The following is a 19,674-nucleotide window of genomic DNA, read 5'->3' on the forward strand; positions in this document are numbered from 1 at the left end:
TGTTTCTAATAAGCTCCACGAGCAGAAACATGCTCAAACTAGGATCAATATTGGAGATGCTTTTGAAAAATGGAGAGAGGTTAGAACACAGAAAGGTTTACAGACTGATGCAGAGCTGGCTAAACACTGAAGCTTCAGTGTCCACCACATGGCAACCTGTGTGAGCTTTGTATCTAGAGAGGAGGGGGCGGGGGGAGACAGCTCTCTACAATGTTTAGAAATTTGGACTGCAGTTAAAGTAAAATTTTGTTAATTAAGACAAAAAACTTTCCCTGTCTATCATTTTGTCAACACAAGATTTAATTTGAGGCTGATTTTGCATGCAAACCCTGCAGGGACCTTCTGGCAGTAACCAATAATCTATACAATCACTTTGTATACTTTCATCTAAATTATGTATTTTTATATCGTTGTACTTTATTACAAGCATTAACTGTGTACGACGTAGTCTGAGCTTATTGCCCCGCTGACTATAGTCAAGGTTGTGGGTGGTCTAAAACAAACACAGCACCTGTGCTAACGGGAGCCAATTGGGCTGACAGCATGAGTCAGGAGGAATATAGCAAAGACACCTACACTGCACACTAAGTCGCTTTGCACCAATTGTACGAAAGGCCCCTTCATGTTTCTACCGCTGAAACAGATACTGCAAATAATTTTATGGTTCTTCCACCTGCATCAAACTAGGATTTTTTACCCTCTCACTGTTTCGGATAGAGATGTGTGGGCATGCTCTATAAACTGATTTATTATGTTTATATCATGTTCAGGGATGTTCTTCTGAAGTGTTTCAATGTTTTTCTCTTTTCTTTCAATAAATTTGTCAGCACACGTGATTTTTATTCTCCCACTCACAGTTCTCTTTGTGTGTGTAAACTGTAACTGTACTGTACATTCTGCTTCTGCCGACTTAATTATCCCCAAGTGTTTACAACTGTTACATAACAGGTCCGACATACACACCACATTTAATACACACACACACACACACACACATGCACACATGGAAAAGTAGTTAAGCAGCCGATGAACATTCAGACCAGTGGGAGGATGATTCTGAATGGAGGGAGTCATTCATATTCAGAGGTAGAAATAATAAATCTGTAATTTGAACTGCACCAGGAACCAAAATCTAGGACTTCTGTTTTTGTCCGCTGTGGCTGAAAACCTTAACCTATTTTGGTAACTTTCTGATTTTAATGGGCTTCCTTAAAAAGAACACTTTAACCAAAATATTTCATGTGTATGACAAGTTTCACATCCCCACAATCTGGCTTACAACCAACGAAACATCCACCCATCCATCCTTCCATTATCGAGACCACTTTTCCCATACGGTGTAGCAGGGGTCTGGAGCCGATCCCAGCTGTGATTGGGCGAGAGGCGGGGTTACACCCTGCACTGGTTGCCAGCCAATCACAGGGCTGACATATAGAGACAGACAACCAGACACACTCACATTCACACCTACGGACAATTTAGAGTCAGCAGTTAACCTAACCAGCATGTCTTTGGACTGTGGGAGGAAGCCGGAGTACCCGGAGAGACTCTGACTTCATATAGAGGTCTGTGCATTCATATACATCCCAGAGCCTGAACACAAAAAACACAATTTTTACAGACATACATATATGCACTCACACACACATACACTCGTACCGTACTAACAGAGGACTATCAGTTTACAAAATACAAGTGGAGACCTCTCTTTCTGGTCATTTCAAAAATACAAAAAAGTAAGACCACGTCTACTTGTAATGTTTTTAAGCATAATATAACTTCAAATGTGTTTTTGCCAAGAGAGGACCTGAAGGCTTGAGTGATGTCTATATCCAAGAAGGGACCTCACGTGTATATTCAGCACTTGTCGGGGTACAGGGTGAAAGGACATGATGTGCTGAATTGGGGAAAAATCCACAAAAACAAATGGAAAAAAGAGACCCTGTGGCATGTTGTGAGAAACCATAACATCCTGGGAACAAAACATCAGAATTTCACATCATCCATCACCACTTCCTGTTCAGGTCTATTTTTGACCGTAGAACAAAAGGCAAAAGTCCCATGATGCACTGATTTTAAAGACACACACTTGTTTTTTTTTTTACGAGAGCCCAAAAAAACTGTCAAGACGTTCAAACAGAGATTCTCAGCAGCAGAGTCTATTCTTGGAGCTGGTGATCTGAGAATGTTAAAAGTCACGGTTGTGTGGTTTTATTTCCCTTCTGGAGATATTTTAAGCTCAGACTGCGGCGATGAAACAGCCAGAAATTAACATTTCTATTATTCAACAGCAGGTTCAGACCACCGAGATCCTGTGTCACCGCAGACTTGAGGAGCCTTTGTTGCTCATGCAGAAGCAAGAATCATCATAATAATGTTGATAATCATGGGCGTGTTTGTGGACTTAACTGTGCAGATTTATAATTCAAAACAAATAAGGAACAAAGAGACCTGACTGGATTTGTCATGTGCTTTAAAGAGCCTTCCAGCTCTACGAACTCTGATGCATAAACAGGGTTCTGGAAATGAGTATTATGTGTAGCTCTCATGTCAACACATAACTGCAGCGATTAAGGAAAATAACAGTGTGGGAAACTGAGCCGTGTTCACTACCCAGCTTCTAATAACCTACCAATAAAATCTGAGCCCTTTATTTCCCTGCAGTGAAATGAATGTTTGGGTCGTAATATTACACAAAGTGTCGTTCTTTACTCTGCTGTTATTTCAGAGCATGCAGCTTAACTTAAGAGGGTTAGTGTCTTGATTGATTTTGGGGGTTTTTTTTCTCCTGTTTTTAAGAGCTAGAAGCTTAAAGGTGAAGTTTCAGCTCGTAAACACATTATTCAAACTGGGCCCATCCTCCTCCTGGGCTCATCTGCCCCAGAAGCTCACCCTCACTGCAGGACAATATGTTACTGCATGTACCTACACTGCAAGCTAACACACGCTAGCACAAGCTAACTGCCCGTGTTTGTCACCCGCCTGTCTAACAGGAAGCAGACCAACTCCACGTCCACGGGTAAAAGACAACACAAGGTTCACCCTCGATTTAAAACCAGCTTTATCCGCTTGGTGTTTTCTCCTCACTTTGATTATATTTTCTCTTCTTTGACGCTACGTCCACGTCCGTCACATTCACCGCTTTGAATGGCGTCCAATCGCTGAATTGTATCAACTCCTAAACTCACCTGCTGCGCTGTCATTGGCTGGAGGAAACACACCAGCTCCCCACCCAGAAACGTCCCGAGTCAACCAGAACAAAGCAGAACAGTAAAATCCAGTCAGAGGACAGAGTCTCTGCAGACACAGTCACCACCACACATGTACGGAGGCCCAGAAGGGAAGTATATAAGTTAGTGATTTCTCTTTGGGTTTTATTTTATGGTTTGTTAGGTAAGCATAGGTTGGACTCTCTGCGGGTTGTCGTCAACTAAACAAGCTCTTAAGTTTAGAAAAACACATCCCTTGAGGGCTGGAGAGCACATCACTCACCCAAACAGCAAGGCTGCTGGGTTTTCACATTGGATTGTTTCCAACAAACACAATGTAAACAGTGATGCTAATTTAACAAGTGAGTTCAATTTAAGGACTAGGTGATACAATCCCTTGTAACCTCCATAATACCCAAGTTGATGTGAGTGGGGATGACACCTCCAGAGGGCTCATCAGCAACATCTGGCGTCCCAGGTGTCCCCCCCCCCCTCTGCTTTACCGCCCTCCACTCACCCGTATGCTACAGCTGATGTTTTGAGGCCCAGGAAGTATCTCTGCTCTTGAACCAGAGCCAAAGACTAGCCTGTTGGGCTGCACTGGAGAGAGCTTTGACGACAGAATTTCAACCAATTTACGTTGCTTTTCCGATCCAATTAAAGTATTTACCGGTTCTTCACCCTGAGTACCAGCTCCTCCCCTCAGGCCGACGATACAGGGCACCCCGAGGGAGGAACAACCGTTTCAGAAATACCTTTGTTCCCTTGTCCATCAAAGCCCTCAACAGTACCTAAACTGTAATGTGTGTGTATACGTGTGCATGTATGAGGTGGTGTGAGTGTGTGTGTGAAGATGTGTAGATGTACCTGCACTGTTATCACTTTTCATAACTATTACATATTTATGGTTTTAGTAATTCACTTGTATGGAATTTAATGATTATTTAACTGACATGTTTTACTGACGAATGAATGTATTTTGTTATTTTTTGCTACTGCATCAGAGCTCTGACATGAGAGTCCAAGACAAATTTCCCACTGGGACCATAAAGTTAATCTTAATCTTAATCTTACTAAAGTATATTTTACTTACAAGAACAAAACATGTACAGGGGATCAGAGATTATTTAGATAACGTTCTATTTATCATGCTCTGATGGCATCTGTTCTTAGTTTGAAATCTTTAAAGGCAGATTTTGTCAACGTTTTCTTCATGTTATCAATATATTGATCTTTAAACTGGACTTGCAGGCCCCAGGGTAAGGAAAAAACACGTTGTGTGAGCTGTAATAGAGCCGAGTAATAAAGCCGAGTTATCCTAGTGATCCATCTGTATGAGCAACTCTTTACTTTTAAAGTTAGAATGTGGGACATTTGACATCATAAATCAAGTCTATCCTGTGTAAATGTGTCTCTGAGTCATGACTGTCTACAATGAGGGAGAAGCTCGAGTCCCGCTGGCTGTGTTGTTGTTAGAGCCGTGTTTACATGGACGGGACGGCCGGCTCCTCCCCTTGTGTATAAAAGCTCGAGCCAAAGAGGATTTTGTCCGCCGCTTGAGCTTGACCTGTTGAGAAAGTGAGTGGAGCGGGGTTGGAGGTGTGTCTCTGGAGGAGAGCAGAGGCTTCAGTATGGAGGAGGTGTGGCCAAACAGTTTGTTTTGGTTTCATGCTAGTGCTCAAGGGCGACACCTACTGGATCAAAGAGCCCTCTTCCTTTAATAAGTTGGTCTGTCTGGGAGTCACTTCGTTTCACTTCACAGAAATTACATCCACATGTCAAAATGTCATTATATCATTCTGTCCTCAAATGTGTAAATATATTCCCATACTGTCGGTATTTTTTAGACATTTATCCGGACATGCTCTGATGCACAGCTGCCTTATTATTGAGATTCCTGTGGAGCAGTTTTCTGATTACTTTCTCATATTTTGGGGAAGCTTGCAGCTTTGAACGTGGAGGAATGCAGCCTCCTGTGTTGGCTCGAATACTTTAAATCTTGTATTACAGGCTTTGTCGGATTAGACTTCATTATGTTGTCGAGGGGATTTAGTTACATGAGTCCTGCGAGTGGGGAAATTGAACTTGAATGGAAGGATCTGTATGAAATATTGTTTTTAACAGCTGATGTCTGTGCACATCATACATTTACACGCTCTAAGATTTAATATACACAATACTCGTACTGCAGAACATCTCATTATATTATTTATATATTTATAGTAACATTTCCTGTGCAATTTTACTTTTTGCTTCTGATGCATAAAATACGGGACCTAAGCAGACACACAACCATACATTAATGAAAGCAAACGCTTTCAGCTCAATCAGCTGTTAGCGCAGCTGTTAGCACCATCAGCTGGTAGAATCATCAGCTGTTGTCCTAGCAGCTAGTTCACTAGTTGGCAACTAGGCTCCTGTAGCGTAATTAATTTATTAAGATATTATATCTTCATTTTACCTCGGAGCACCACCTTACAAAGTAAGGAAATTAATATTGCCTGTAGTAATTAATTAATCAGTCAGTTTCATATCTTGAAAGAAGTAAGTTCTAGAAATGTTAAACCAGAAAACACAGACAAAGTTCTGAATTTTATGTGTAAAATTTTATATAGAAATGGTAACAATAAGGTATAGGTGAAACAGATAGAAGAATATAATTCTTATGATCGGGATAATGCAATTATAACGTATGGTGACATTATATATTTAGTAATGAGATAAGACGAGGTATTGTTTGAATGACTTAATCAGCAAATGATCGAAAGGGAAAAAGTTGATAAACTAATTTTGGGATTCTATTTGGATTTAAAGAGGGCTCTGAATAGACACGACTCACGACTTAATCTCTCAACACCCACTGCAGAACCAACACTCTTACTGTGAGTTGTGTTCGATTGCACTCCGCCTACTGGTCCCGCGATTCAGTCTCCGGCAAGTGGTTCTTTTCAGGCCCAGAGAGGTCCACGGGCCAGATTAGATGCCTTAGCACCTTGGTCGGAGTGTGCAGCTAGAGTGGAGGTGGAATGGCAGTTCAGCCGTCGTGGTTGTGTCTTCATCAGCTCCAAGAGGATCCAACAGGAAAAATATTAAAGAGTCTTTTGATACGTCGATTTCCAACTCAGATTAACCGGATGTCCATCTCGATGAATCCAAATTAAGGAATTAGCGTTCAAAATTGAAGAGCAAAGACTTTGGAGAAGAAAGTTCAAAAGCCTTGTTTGAGCAAAAATAATTGATGTTTCAAAAATGTGCGTTGAAAATAAAAGTTCAGCAGAGATTCGTCTCTCTACGGCGCAAACTTCTCAAGGTGATTCGAACTAAAGTCCGAAGAGAAGCGAGCAAGAGCAAGAACCTGGAAAAACCAAAGATCTGAGCTGAGTCTGAACTTTTATCAGCTGCAAGAGAGGGGTGGTTACTCCCACTCTGACCGGAGGACAATTGTTTAAATTAAACCAAGTATACTTACTTATTGAGTTTACTCAACTTACTTACTACTTTACTTACTTATTGAGTTTACTATTGAGTTTACTCAATAAGATTAAGAATAAGAATTTAAACATATATACGTCACCATACATTCATTTAGATATTACTTCTATCAGAGCCACGTTGATGTAGGGTCACGTCATATATTTAGACAAACATTTCTATCAGATTGAGATGAAAATCCCACCACCTGGGAACATCGTCAATTAATCCCAGCCTGTAGGTGAACAAAACCATGTTATACAGTCAACATTCTTAATAAGACATATTAATAAAGTAGGAAAAGAAATTGGTGTCTTTAAATAACACCTTCTATAGCTAATATCAAAGAGTATGCTTTATAACACGTCTAAATGTATAATTATGAAGCTATTAGATGGCAATAGCGCTCCACGTCAAATTCCTATTAAAACTATTATAACTCTTATTTGTATTCTGAACATCAGATTTTGAGTTTAAAAAGATGATTACAATACATTCAGTGTGACAATTACAAATATCTAGATGAAGAAAGACATAAATGTTCATTTGATGCAGAATTGAACGCTGTGGTTTAATCAGTTTTTCAGCAGTCCTTCAACAATTTTTACGACTTTGCAGAGACTGGTTTCAGTCACGGTTCATGTCTTTGGGGTGAATTCATAGATAGCAGAGTGTTCTGTTTCCACTTGGTTGTTTACTCAAGGCGTTGTAAAAGTTTATAATATCCTGTCCTCCAGAGCCTGTCTGATAGGGAGACTTAAATCATTGATCAGTTCCTTTATTGGTAAAAAGTAACCAAGATGTTAATCCACATTCCTGAGTCCTGCAGAAAGAGAGGTTGTGAAATGTGGCTGCTAATATCGGCTACACTCCATTGCGGTTTTAACTTAAATCAGAGACTTAAACCAGGCAGGGGTCCTACTGAAGGACTCAGTGGTTAGTCCAATAACTTGATCCAATCAGTGGTCGGTAAATTGGTCAATAGGTGAGTCTCAATCCAACCAAGAATATGCCAGACTAAACCACTGGCATATTTTTATTTATAAGGGTATTCTTGGTCTGCTTCTACCCTACCTACAGAGCTACATACTTCAAAAAAGTACTGGAAGATACCATCTTCGCTCGCAGGATTTATACCTTTTAACCATCCTTAAAGCCCGTAGAGAATTAGGAAAAAGGGCGTTCAAGTATGCTGCTCCCTCTTCTTGGAATCGGTTTTAAGATACTTTAAATCTTCGGGAGCTGGTTTCCTTGAATGTTTTTAAAGGTCTTTTTAATGATCTGGAGGCGGGCATATCTGATTGTAGGTGTTTTCACTGACTCGTATTGCACTTTTTGATCGCCTCGTTGTTGATGATTTATGACAGATTTTGAGGAATGGTTCATTTTGTGATTCATTTATTTATGTTTATTGTTGGTGAGCTTTATTCTCCACGACTGTTCTCGTCCTTTAGATGAGAAAAGAGTTTAAAAGAGTTTCAGCTTCTGCCCTAGGGGAGATCAAAACGCTATAGAAACACTTTTGTACCTGCAGCTAGAGCACTATGAAACAAAGCTAGCACAAGATGAAGCACTTCAACTTTTGAGATGGTGTCTGTGGAAGGACGTTGCTCTGACATGATGAAAGCGATGATGTTTGTTTTAATGTAATCTCTCTGCTCGTTTTAACCTTGAATGTGTATCGTTATGTGTCGTATGTCTCTTTGGAACACTGAACCTCCACAACACATTTACCTTTCTAGGTAAAGTGAGATCTCAAGGAAAAGACTCGCTGTCATGGGGAAACCAGAGTCCAGAGATCATGAAATTAATAGCCTTCCAGTTGAGAGACGACTGACTCTACCACTGAGCCACAGCCGCCCCTTGAAAATGACAGTAAAGTCAATTTAATCATATAATAAAACGTTAAACAATGAGCCAGAACACTTTTCTGAAGACAATTTTTTATTAAGAAATAAAAAAAGTTTTACACTTTGTAAAACCCGTTCAAACACATATTTTTTTCTCTTTTTCTTTTCTAGCTTACAGGTTGGCAATAGAAATAAAAAATAAAAGCTTTCAAATTCATTTAAAAAATGTTTTTTTTTTCTTCAACAAGAATTAAAAAAAAACATTTTCCCCCGTGTACATTCTCAAAAAGGAAGGGCTGGTATACAGTTTACAGTATGATGCAGGAAAGACAGAGGCAATGTCATTGGAGACCATGACCAGGATGAGTCGGACATGAGAGAGGGACGGGGAGGAAGAGCAGGGCGGGACTCCATTTCCCAGAAGCCTCAGCGCAGAGATCATTAAAAGGAGGGAAAGCTTTTGATGTTAAATATCGTCCTCTGAAACTTGAGCTTACTTTATAAATCTGGTTACCTATGTGAGGACATCTTTTTTTTCAAGCTTCAAACCGAAGCGCGTAGAGAATATTTGCGTTCATGACGCTTGCCAGGAAATGGAGCCCCCACATTTACCTTCCTCAGCAGCCAGTAAGAAGCACAGAGTGACGTCAGTGATAGAAGAGGTTTCGAGTCACCTTTTTAGAAGCCCAAAGGTCAAACCTGTGTGGCGTCACAGAAACATGACAGACTCTGAAGCCTGCAGATATGAACATGAGATGTAAACCCCGGCTGTTTGTCTCTTTTTACATGTAAGTTTGGTTTCTTTTTCTTTGATAAAGTAGAAAGGTTTGCAGGGCTTTGGCGGAGTCGAGCTGGATGTAGAAGTTGTGTACAATAATTTAAAGCAAAGCCCACATTTGATGTTGTGTAATCTGGTTTTTATTGGATTTTCTGCTCTCGTTGCGATGGGTCAAGCTTCCCAAAAGCAGCAACGTATTTTTCCCATCACAGGAAAATCAGACTTTGATTCCTCAGAACAATCGCCTGTTACTTCAGTAAAGCTGGTGAGCTTTGGTGGCGGCGTGCTGTTGGGAAGCCGCCTGATTTTTTTTAAAGCAAACAGCAGAATTGAAAGTAGAAAGACGGCGTGCGTCTTGGCAGTGTTACTGTGTTTCACCCCTCCCCCCACCCTCCCCCACCCTCCCCCACCCCTCCACAAACTCAGATGTCTGTCACCAAAATAAAAAATAAAAAACTGCAATTCGCAAAGAAATTTAGTTTAATGTCACAAAGTTTACAAATCATTTGATTCTCAGTGCATTTCAAACGACACGATCTTGGATGGGATAGTGGTCTCATTTGGTTTCGTCCCATACTGCAGAGCATTTTGTGGCGGCTTTGAATTCAACTGGACCCTGAAGATTCAAATTTTTATTTTTTTTCTTCAAGATTTCACAGGCGATCGTCTTACTTGAAAAAGGTGAAAAAAACCAAAAACAGCATGAAAAATAAAAATTCTTCTACAAAGTATTGCACGTAACAAATTGTAGCTTTTTTGAGTGTGTTTGCTTTTTGATTGATAGTCGTACATGTTACTCCAATGACAGAGGTTCAGATACACTATGTTTGGAATACAAAAGGCAACGTGACAGACAACACAGATCAAACAGAATAAGAAAAAACGTCTGAATTCAGTAAAACAAGATCAAAGAAATCACGTTTTTTTTTCGGTCTAAAAAATAAAATCTTCAGAAACTTTTACATCCACCCGCGGGTGACTTTCACATTTCAACATTCGGCGGTAAAAACGTGTGCATGGCTAATGCTTCGATTCTCTTGCAAACTTTTTAAATCTGAGACAACAACAACAACAACAAAAACATGGGTTAGCTTCGGGTAACGTACGCTAACTGACGGGGAGTGTAAGAAGGCAGAGGGACTGGTACATACTGGGAACACACACACACACACACACACACACACACACACACACACACAGAGATAGGCAGAATAATCGGATAAATGACTGCATTAGTTCATTCTGGTCCACGTTTCCACACAAAAAGAAGGATCTCTGCACCTGGCGGGGGGAAGGTTTTTATCCAGTCAAAGAGTTGTATGCGTCGTTGAAATGGCTGAATTAGATATTTCTGAGTTTGTCTTTTCAGAATTTTACATTTCTGACATCACCTTCTTTTAGTTGAAGACGATGCACAAGTCGAAGATTATTAACGTTTGTTTTTCTTGCAGTTTTATAAATGCACCAAATTCAAAACCCTGTGGACTAATCGACGCCAAGACAGATTCTTATGGTGCGTTCCATTTGATCTCAGAAGTCGGAAATGCAGTATCAATGGACGTGTTGTGATGTTATTTTTGCGCCATAGTTATCACATATTGTGTTGTTATCGCCTGAAATAAGCTAACAAACAAAGGTTCTCCTGGAGGCATCCATGTTGCTTGTCCAACTTGTTGCATGTTCATGATTGGAAAGCGGTTAAATCAGGTGCGACGGTAAATGGAACGCACCATTAAACTTTCCTTAAGTGTAATTTTGTCGCCAAAGGGAGGCCGACACATCTTTCCTTTCAGCATCAACACATTTAGTTTTTAACCCTCGGTGCAAAGATCCTTCAGAGGGACGAGAGAACCAGATCTGTACAAAAAGTTCACGATTAAAACAAAGCTTCGTATTCGTATTAAAATGGGAGGTCTGCAATGGGAAGCGTTAACTGTACAAAGACGACTCATATAGGAAAAGTTTGTCACCATATGAAAATAGATGTCTCCTGTGGATTTGGTTTCACAAATCCCTTTGAATGATATGAACTAGATTATTCGACGTGAAGAAAGAAACAGACGAAAAAGATTCTAGGACCCCCACAGTGAGGCCCTGGACTCACAAGTACTTCTCACGGGATGTTGTTGGTCACTTCCTGAAATGCGTGTATTCGATGTGGGTTCATGTTTATTGAGTTTTTTTTGATCTATTTATATCATGTCTTCTTTTGGGAGAACCGAAGCACCAAAAGCTCCAAACTTGAAGTGTTTAAACAACATTCAGATTTTTTTTTTTTTCACCGTTGAGGACCCTGAATAAAAAGATGGCAGTGTTATTTTGTTTCTTCTCATTTCTTTGTGGCCTCATCGTTTGATATGAAGTCCAAATTATACAAATAAGGTGCGATAAAAATTCACGCTGACTCACTCTCTCTGGATTTTTGCCTCAGATTGTGGAGAAATCAGGCAGTTAAGGTGCGATTTTTGCATTCAGTGTGACAAAGAACCAATCTAGTGGCTTTTTTTTTTTTTTAGCACAAAAAACATCAAATTCGATTGCTACCGTTTAGCGTCAGCTCTTTGTCACCCACAGTTAGCAGTCGAAACTTTTTGGACGCTGGGTTGATGCAGCTTCACAGCCGATAAAAGCACTCCAGAGAAGGTCCTGAGTGGATGGTCGCTGGTGACACATACTCATGGGAAACCCCTTGTTACACAGACCGATCCAAATGAAGCTGTCGTACTTCTTGGAAACGTCTGCTTTGCTCGGTTGTGATTGGATCACACGGTCTGTACTATGGCCCTTTAATCATCATGAGGAATGAAATGTAGTTTTGTTTTCATGTTTCTTTAAAAAAAAAAAAAAAAAACAGCCAGAGTTCAAGATACAGCGTCTGTTAATGTATCATAAAGTGGATTTACTCAGAGTACCAACGATGTACAGAGTTTGGACCAAGCTTTTCTTAAAGTACTAACCTCGTCGTACTTCGTGACACAGCGTTTTACAGTCTTCTGCGTCAAATCTGAGAGTTCTTATCTAAAAAGGAAAACTCAAACAGGAAGTTAGAGCACCCAATTTTCAAAATTGTCAAAAGATCTTCATTTAGAACATGAAAAAAGCTGCATGTTTCATACTCCTGATGATGAGGAACCAGCAAAGGTTTAACATTTTGACTTGGGAATATCACGACTCTGCGCTGCATTCATCAGTGATGGATTCATCGCTGTAGCTCTACTTGTTTTTGGGTTCCTGATGTAAAACAAACCTCTTTAGCTTTCATTTCAGTGAGCTAAAGTAACCACAGTGTCTGTTGGAAAAAACAAGACCAAACTCTGTCACTCATTGGCTCTGGTTTGTCTGCAGCCAGCTGCCACAGTTCACAGTGACTGAAGAGCAATTGGAAACTCGGACGAGCGGACAGTTTGACACTGGCTGATCTGTTGGGACTGCAACCCAACGATTGGTTTCTTTGAGTCACTGAGTTGGTGAAATATTGTTTAACCATTGACAGTGCCCTGCCAGGCTACTTTGAACCAAATTAAATACTGTCCCCTGGTATTTACAAAAGAGAAAAAAAGCTATAAACCCCCAACGCCTACAAACTTACAGATGGAGCCATTGTAGAATTCCCATTTTTTTCTGTACATTGAACTGCTTGTTGAATGTCCGACCCAAACCCCCCACGAGAGAAAGTATTGGAGAAATCTGTTGCATTGTTTGTTTCCCCGACGCTAAAGACAGAATCGTTGGCAGGACAGATGCATGAAAGGTCTATTACTACAATGGCTGCCACTGTAGATGTATGATTTGTATAATAGCTTCGTATTTTCACCAGATGAAAGACGTGTTCCTTCCTCTATGTAAAACTACAGCAATTATCACCAATAGTGAATACCAATAACATTATAGTCTTAATAAAAAAAATCTAAACATTGACAGAGGAAAAACTAGTAATAATGTAACTTCCTCTGTAGAAAAGAAAACAAATCCAATCCGAAAAATGTAAGCCAAGAGTGCCTAGTGCAGCACTTATGTACTGTAAACTGGTCTAGGACAGAGAAAGATAGATAGAGAGATAGATATAGATAGACTGGTTAGCTACTACTGTACAGTACGCCACAGACAACACACTCAAGGGTTCAACCTCCACAATTCAAATCCTTTCAGATACCTCCGTCTTTGTGCAGGAACCGGTTTCCTTTGGACACAGTCTCAGTGCTAAGTTTTCTCGTTGGCCCATAGCTTCCGGCTACGGACGATGGGGATACTCATGCTAAGGTGGTTCTGGATTCTGGTTTGGTAAGGGTCGTCGGCTATCGTTTCTGTGTCAGGTAGACTTTTATCCGCCCTTCACAGCTTGTTTTTAATGATTCGAAAGTGAAGACTGCAGCTGAGGGATAGCAATTTCACGTTGGGTGATTTGTTAAGTTTGGTTGGTTGAGTAGTTAAATTCAGAAGGATTTCTTTGTCTGGGATTTGGAACACACTTGAACCCAACAGTGACCTTCCTGAAATGGAGATTGGTGAATTAAGACGAGTTTGCTCGTGGACATTTTTGCCAATTGGATCTAAAAGAAGACAAAGATGATTTCTCAGAGTTCCTTTTTACCGACGACATGCCGCTTTATCTTTCCATAGGCGAGTTCAGACCAAAAGCGAAGCTAACTTCTCACTAGCCGAGTTTAAAGACAAAGTGAATGGCAAATTTGTGTTTTGGATTAGCATTTTAAAAGTTCAGATCTTGTCTTCTTGTGGATGGACTAATCGAAGACTATCCTACAGATCTGCAGCATGATATTGTTATTATAGCATCATTTACAATAATTAAAAAGTGAAGTCGAATGAATGTGTTTATGCTGCTTTAGAGCGCCAGAGAGCAGTGACAGTCTGCCTTACTACTTGGAGTTAAAATGCTGCTCACTGATCTCTTCACCTTTAAGGGATTTTATCAATCCTGAAAGTGCTTAAAAATCTAGAGGGGTCGGTCTTTTGCCTGCTTTTTTGAGGGGAGCCTTGGGATGAAACTTCTCGTGAGCTGGCGCTATACAAGTGGTGGTGGAAATGAACCATCACAGGTTGTGTTTAACCTTTTCAAGTATCCATCAATGATTCTGCCGTCAAACTATGACGGCTTGAGGAAGTATTTACTAAACTTTTGGTCTGAAGTTCCTTCATTTTGGTAAAAGAAAATGTTTACTTGTGTTTTTCTGGGCGACTGTTTTACAAAAAGGAACGGATGAATCCAAGTTGAACCCGAAGGCAAATACCTCAGGTAAGTACACCCAGTCCAAAGAGAAAATAAGTATTCATAGAGCAGCCAGATAAAGTACTTTTGGTGATCTGTGGAGGCCGTTTGATTCAAGGACTCAACGACAAGTGTCTCAACAAAAGGGGAAAGGCAAACAACCTGTGAGTTTATCAGAAACAGATTTGAAATGGGATGCTACCCTTACAAGAAGACCATCAAGAGCAAACTACTTCCAAAGTATTCCTAAGAGATTTGAACGGGAACATTTTTTTTCCTTAAAACCCTTTCAGTCCACCAGACAGACAAAGAGACAGAAAGCTAGCTAGCTTTTAGAAGCATTTCAGAGGAGAGGAGAGGAGAGGAGAGCGGTCTCATGGAGAGCCTCAGCCTCACTCCTTTACATCATGGTTTCTACGATGGTGTGGGTGGGCGCCTTCATCAGCAGGCCCTTGTTCCCGTTGGGGTCCAGAGGGCAGGAAAGCTCCTTGAGGCCGCGATGATTTGCGGGACGAGAGCTGGCCCCGCCACGAACAGGGGCTGCCACCGCCTTAATCCTCTGCAAGAATACAGGAATGGACAGAGGAAGGGATGGATAATAGTGATCAAGAAAAAGAAAGAGAGACAGTGGAGAGAAAGGACAAGAAGGAATGGAGTGAGGAGAGATCGAGAGGACAGATGGGAGAAAGAAAATACAAAAAAACACGTTAGCCTCGAAATTTGGACTCACAACTAGAGATGCACCAATTAGGAAAATAACGACTGATTCAAATACTAATGTACCATGACATGACTCTCAATCTCAGAGTTTGTCCAACAGCTGACCCGCTCAGCCTCTCAACCCGCCCAATGAAAAACCTCTTCTCTGTTTCAGCCGTTAGCTGTACCAGATGTCAGCATTAAATTGACATTATTTGCAGATGTGCCGATACTGATGTTGCATCGGTGAATCCCTACTCACAACATTATCTACAAAAGTGACATTTAAAAAGGTGATTTAAACAATCGTTCGTTCTTAATCCCATTAAATGTGGCCGCTCAGTGAATGGCCCAACATGTCAAACCACCCACCTCGATGAGCGGCCCGTCAGATCGGATGATCTTGATGACAACCACCATGGGGATGCAGATCATGGAGGCCAAGGCCAGAGTCCAACCTATTCCGACAGCCCAGTCAGGATACTCGTAGATCTTGTTGTACGTCAATGGCTTGTATTTGACCAAGGAGAAGATGAAGCAGCTCTGCAGAGAGACAAGGACATGCATGGTCGGATTCGTCGCATCGTAATAACTCAGTATCACATGGGTAGTTACAACATGTTTCCAAAGCGTGTTTCTCACCATGCACAGTAAAGGAGTGATAACAGTCCAGCTCCATTTCATCCAAGCATTTGGTCTGTAGCCCATCATGTCCTCAAGAGCATCATAGAAATTATCAACGCCTGAGAAGACAGCACAATAACTCCGGATTAGTTCAAAAACAACAGAATGCAATCTTGATATATTTTACCAGTGAAAATAATTGGCAAAGCATCAAAAGTCTCGCAACAGACATGAGGTCATTCAACGTTATGGAATAGGGCATTGATAAAAAAACGGGAAAATTGGATTGAAAAATCTATTTCCCTCAGAGAAGATGTTGTTTAAGATCCTGTGACCATTTACAACGAGAGCACGCAACTTTGTTTTCAGGGCGCTTCTCACCGCAGTTACTGTTGCTAGGTTATAAAATTGAGTTGCATACCGCTCCTCTCTGTAGTGACCCATGAGGTCTGCTTTGAACTGCTTTGTATGCTTCATTTTTAAAACAGAAAGGAATGTTAAAGGAGCGATATGTAGCTCTGACCCCTAGTATTTACAATGGGTACTGCAGTCTAAATTATAAACATTGTAGAGAGCCATCTCCCCCCCGCCCCCTCCTCTCTAGAGTCGATGCTCACGCAGGTCGCCATGTGGTGGACACTGAAGCTTCAGTGTTTAGCCAGCTCTGCATCGGTCTGTAAACCTTTCTGTGTTCTAACCTCTCTCCATTTTTCAGAAGCATCTCCAATATTGATCCTAGTTTGAGCACGTTTCTGCTCGTGGAGCTTATTAGAAACATGCAGAGGCTCTGAACCAGTTCTCTTGCCCGCTTCCATCGCTGCAACACCTGTTGGTTTGACCTGATAACTGACAAACCGGCGTCCAAAACAGCAAACATATCTTACACATTGATCCTTTAAAGATGGTACTCACCATAAACCCAGGCAACAGCTATACATTCAAAGAATGCCACCCACAGAAGGCACACACCGCTAGCTGCATAGTAATCAAACAGCTGGAAAACATACATGCCACCCTGCAGAAACACAGACAAACAAAAGGGTTAGAGAAATCTCAATTTAAAAAGGAAAAAACCCAAGTAGTCTTTAAACGTGTGCCTTTAAGTCCAGAGGGACGGTTTGGACTACAGGAAGACCCACTGGAGGAGAAAAGCTTGCAAATAAACATCTTTAGTTCTTAAGAGACCAAGTTGGTCAACAAATATCGCCTGAAATAACCAAGAAGATGAACAGCTGACATGACCTTACATGACAATACTGCTGTGTGTGTGTGTGTGTGTGTGTGCGTCCAGTGTCAAAACCGTTTAACAATCATGGGAATCCTAAACTCAAACCAGGCCATCATGGCCATAAAAAGATGTTGCCATGGGAACCGCAGAGGGTGAGGAAGGCAGGCAGGGCAGAAAATAGAAAGACAGTGAGAAGGTTGAAAGTTTTGTGAGAACAGGAAGGAGGGAGGGAGGGAGGGGAGGGGGGCTGGTGGTGTGTAAGGAAGGATGAGGATGGAGGAAGTAATGAGGGCTGATCGATGATTGTGGAGCCTGAATCAGAGGGGGGAGGGGGGTTGGAGTTGGATCTGGGAGGGGAAAATCAACAAAACCCCCTTCCACTCTACACAGCAAAATAACTGTCAATAAGTGATGATGGTGGTTACTCAGGCATCAGCAGACTTTTCAAGAAGACTTTCTTCATGTTTCAAGTCACACCGTGGCGTTCTTAACTGTCGTTTAGCTCCGTGTGTATAAGATGCCAGTTTAACCCGACACATCCGACATACAACTTCATCCTTAACCTTCCAAAACCATGCTGCTTCTGTCAGTTCACTGAGCTTGTTAACATCCAGGTAGTAGAGCGGGGAGAGCAGGACCGCTAACATAGGCTGCAGCCAGCGCACGTCTACAGCACCATCTAGTGGAGGGTGGTTGCATTGCAGAATGTGCATTAATGTGACCGGCATCAAGGGCAATATATGAGTATATCTGGTACCGACTAGCGAGTGTGATGTTTAAGCGCTTAGTCGACTAAACACGCACACCCAAAGTTTACTAAATCACCTATGGTCACTTGTCCGAGGGATCATTTTGACTCTTTCATAAACACAATGCCTGATGTTATGACTTCTTCTTTTTTGGGCTTTTCATATCCTCCTTGAGAACACAGGACAGTGGATGGAGTTTGAGGCGGGGTTGAGAGAGTGGGGGACGGTATGATGTAAATGACCGAGGGTGGGAAGGCTAAAACGGCGGCCCCTGATAGATACTTTTTAAGTGACTTGGTTTGTACAAATCAAGGGGACAGGATCTTTGAGTTATTAAGACGACATGAGAAACAAAGACACGTCAGAAAAGACAGAGGAGGACATGACGGGGAGGAGTCAGAACTGATGAGGGACGAGGGAAAACAGACAAGAGACAGAAATAAGCACAGAGGAGGAGGAGGAAGATTTGGAAACGCTAAGTCGGTTCTACAGCATCTATTAATATCAGAGGAGGGAGAGGAAGTTCTCATGACTTGATTGTATAAATAACCTCCCGTCTTCTCCCCGGGGGCCGACACTAATAGCTGTCTGTTGTTCCTGCCGCACCGCACTGAGCTCTGAGCCAGAGCTCGAAAAGGAGGTCATTGGGTTCTGGTCACTTTTTTTTTTTTTTTTTTTTTTTATTATTTCAGATTTCATGAGTACTTCTGCTTGGTGCCGTTACCTTGGTAACCATTGTGAGTCCAAGCAGGTAGCTGATGCAGCAGATGATAGCGATGAAGATCTCTCTGCGGTAACCCTTCCTTAGGAAGGACGGATACAGATCCACCAGTGATGTGATCTGCCCTTCCACCTCCACAAACTGCAAAGAGAAACACAAACACACAAAGGGGTTACCAAAAAACATTTTAAAAAATCTACGTTTGACTTCACGTCTGTTGGTCCCAACCCTTTTGTTTCTGTAGTAAACGACTGATGTCACAGACTTCTGGAAGTCTAACTTCTGTCTCTGTAAGAGCTGTAGAACTTTGGATGCTGTAAAGTATGATGCTCAGAGTGAGGGAGCGCACACACACACACACACACACACACACACACACGCACGCACGCACGCACGCACGCGCGCACGAGGGTCAGCGGTCATGTTAATGATCGCACGTGCGGCTGAAGCAGAGGATTATGTGGAGACTCGGAGAGGTGAGGAAAAACTAAAACCCTTTTTTTCTCCCCCACGTCTGAGCCAGACAGTAAAGCCTCTGAAGGGTGGAACACTTTCCTACTTGTTTTAAACACACTATGGCACTTTAAAACTTCTGTTCATCTGGAGCTAAAAAAAACACCACCAGTGAGTTCAGAACAGCTGTGCCCTCTGACGATTAAACCAAACATTAGTTGGCTTTCAGTCATTTTACTTGATGACGACAAAAGAGTTGTTTTTCTCGTACGCTCACACAACATTTGAGTAAACCTCATTCCTTCATGTGTTTGAAAGAATGAGTTTGCAGCAAATTAAGGACTAAAGCACCTTTCATATTTAAGGTTTATATTTGTGGTTAAAATGAGAAAATCCTGATTGATACTCCTGTGTTGAATCTGCGCAGAAGCCTACATAGCCTGACGTACACCTCCTAAAAGATGTAACCACACGTCTAGAAGACGCAGATGATGCGATTACTACAGACCATAGACTGTAAATATTAACGGACGAAGGCCTTCTGTTCCTGCAGGGGGCGCTGGAGTCCCATCGGTGGTGGCCTCCATGATGGAAATGCTTTCTCAGTCTAACTTTCAGTCGACCTAACGCGACAGGCTGAAAGCTGGAGCTGAGGCAGCCTCCTG

General features: G+C 41.6%; 1 protein-coding gene across 1 annotated transcript in view; it reads right to left on the reverse strand.

Annotated features, from left to right (window-relative positions):
* Positions 1–8,603: 8,603 nt before the first annotated feature.
* Positions 8,604–19,674, reverse strand: part of LOC132977010 (sodium- and chloride-dependent taurine transporter-like) — a 37,412-nt gene continuing 26,341 nt past the window's right edge. The window contains exons 11-15 of the mRNA XM_061041340.1: positions 18,560–18,697; positions 16,771–16,873; positions 15,877–15,977; positions 15,607–15,777; positions 8,604–15,094 (exon numbers count right to left, since the gene is read on the reverse strand). Coding sequence (XP_060897323.1) covers positions 14,936–15,094; positions 15,607–15,777; positions 15,877–15,977; positions 16,771–16,873; positions 18,560–18,697 — 672 coding nt within the window. The 3' untranslated portion in view covers positions 8,604–14,935. The remainder of the gene's footprint in view (positions 15,095–15,606; positions 15,778–15,876; positions 15,978–16,770; positions 16,874–18,559; positions 18,698–19,674) is intronic.

This window comes from Labrus mixtus, chromosome 7 (genome assembly GCF_963584025.1).
Source record: "Labrus mixtus chromosome 7, fLabMix1.1, whole genome shotgun sequence".
In the NCBI taxonomy this organism is placed as follows: Eukaryota; Metazoa; Chordata; class Actinopteri; order Labriformes; family Labridae; genus Labrus; species Labrus mixtus.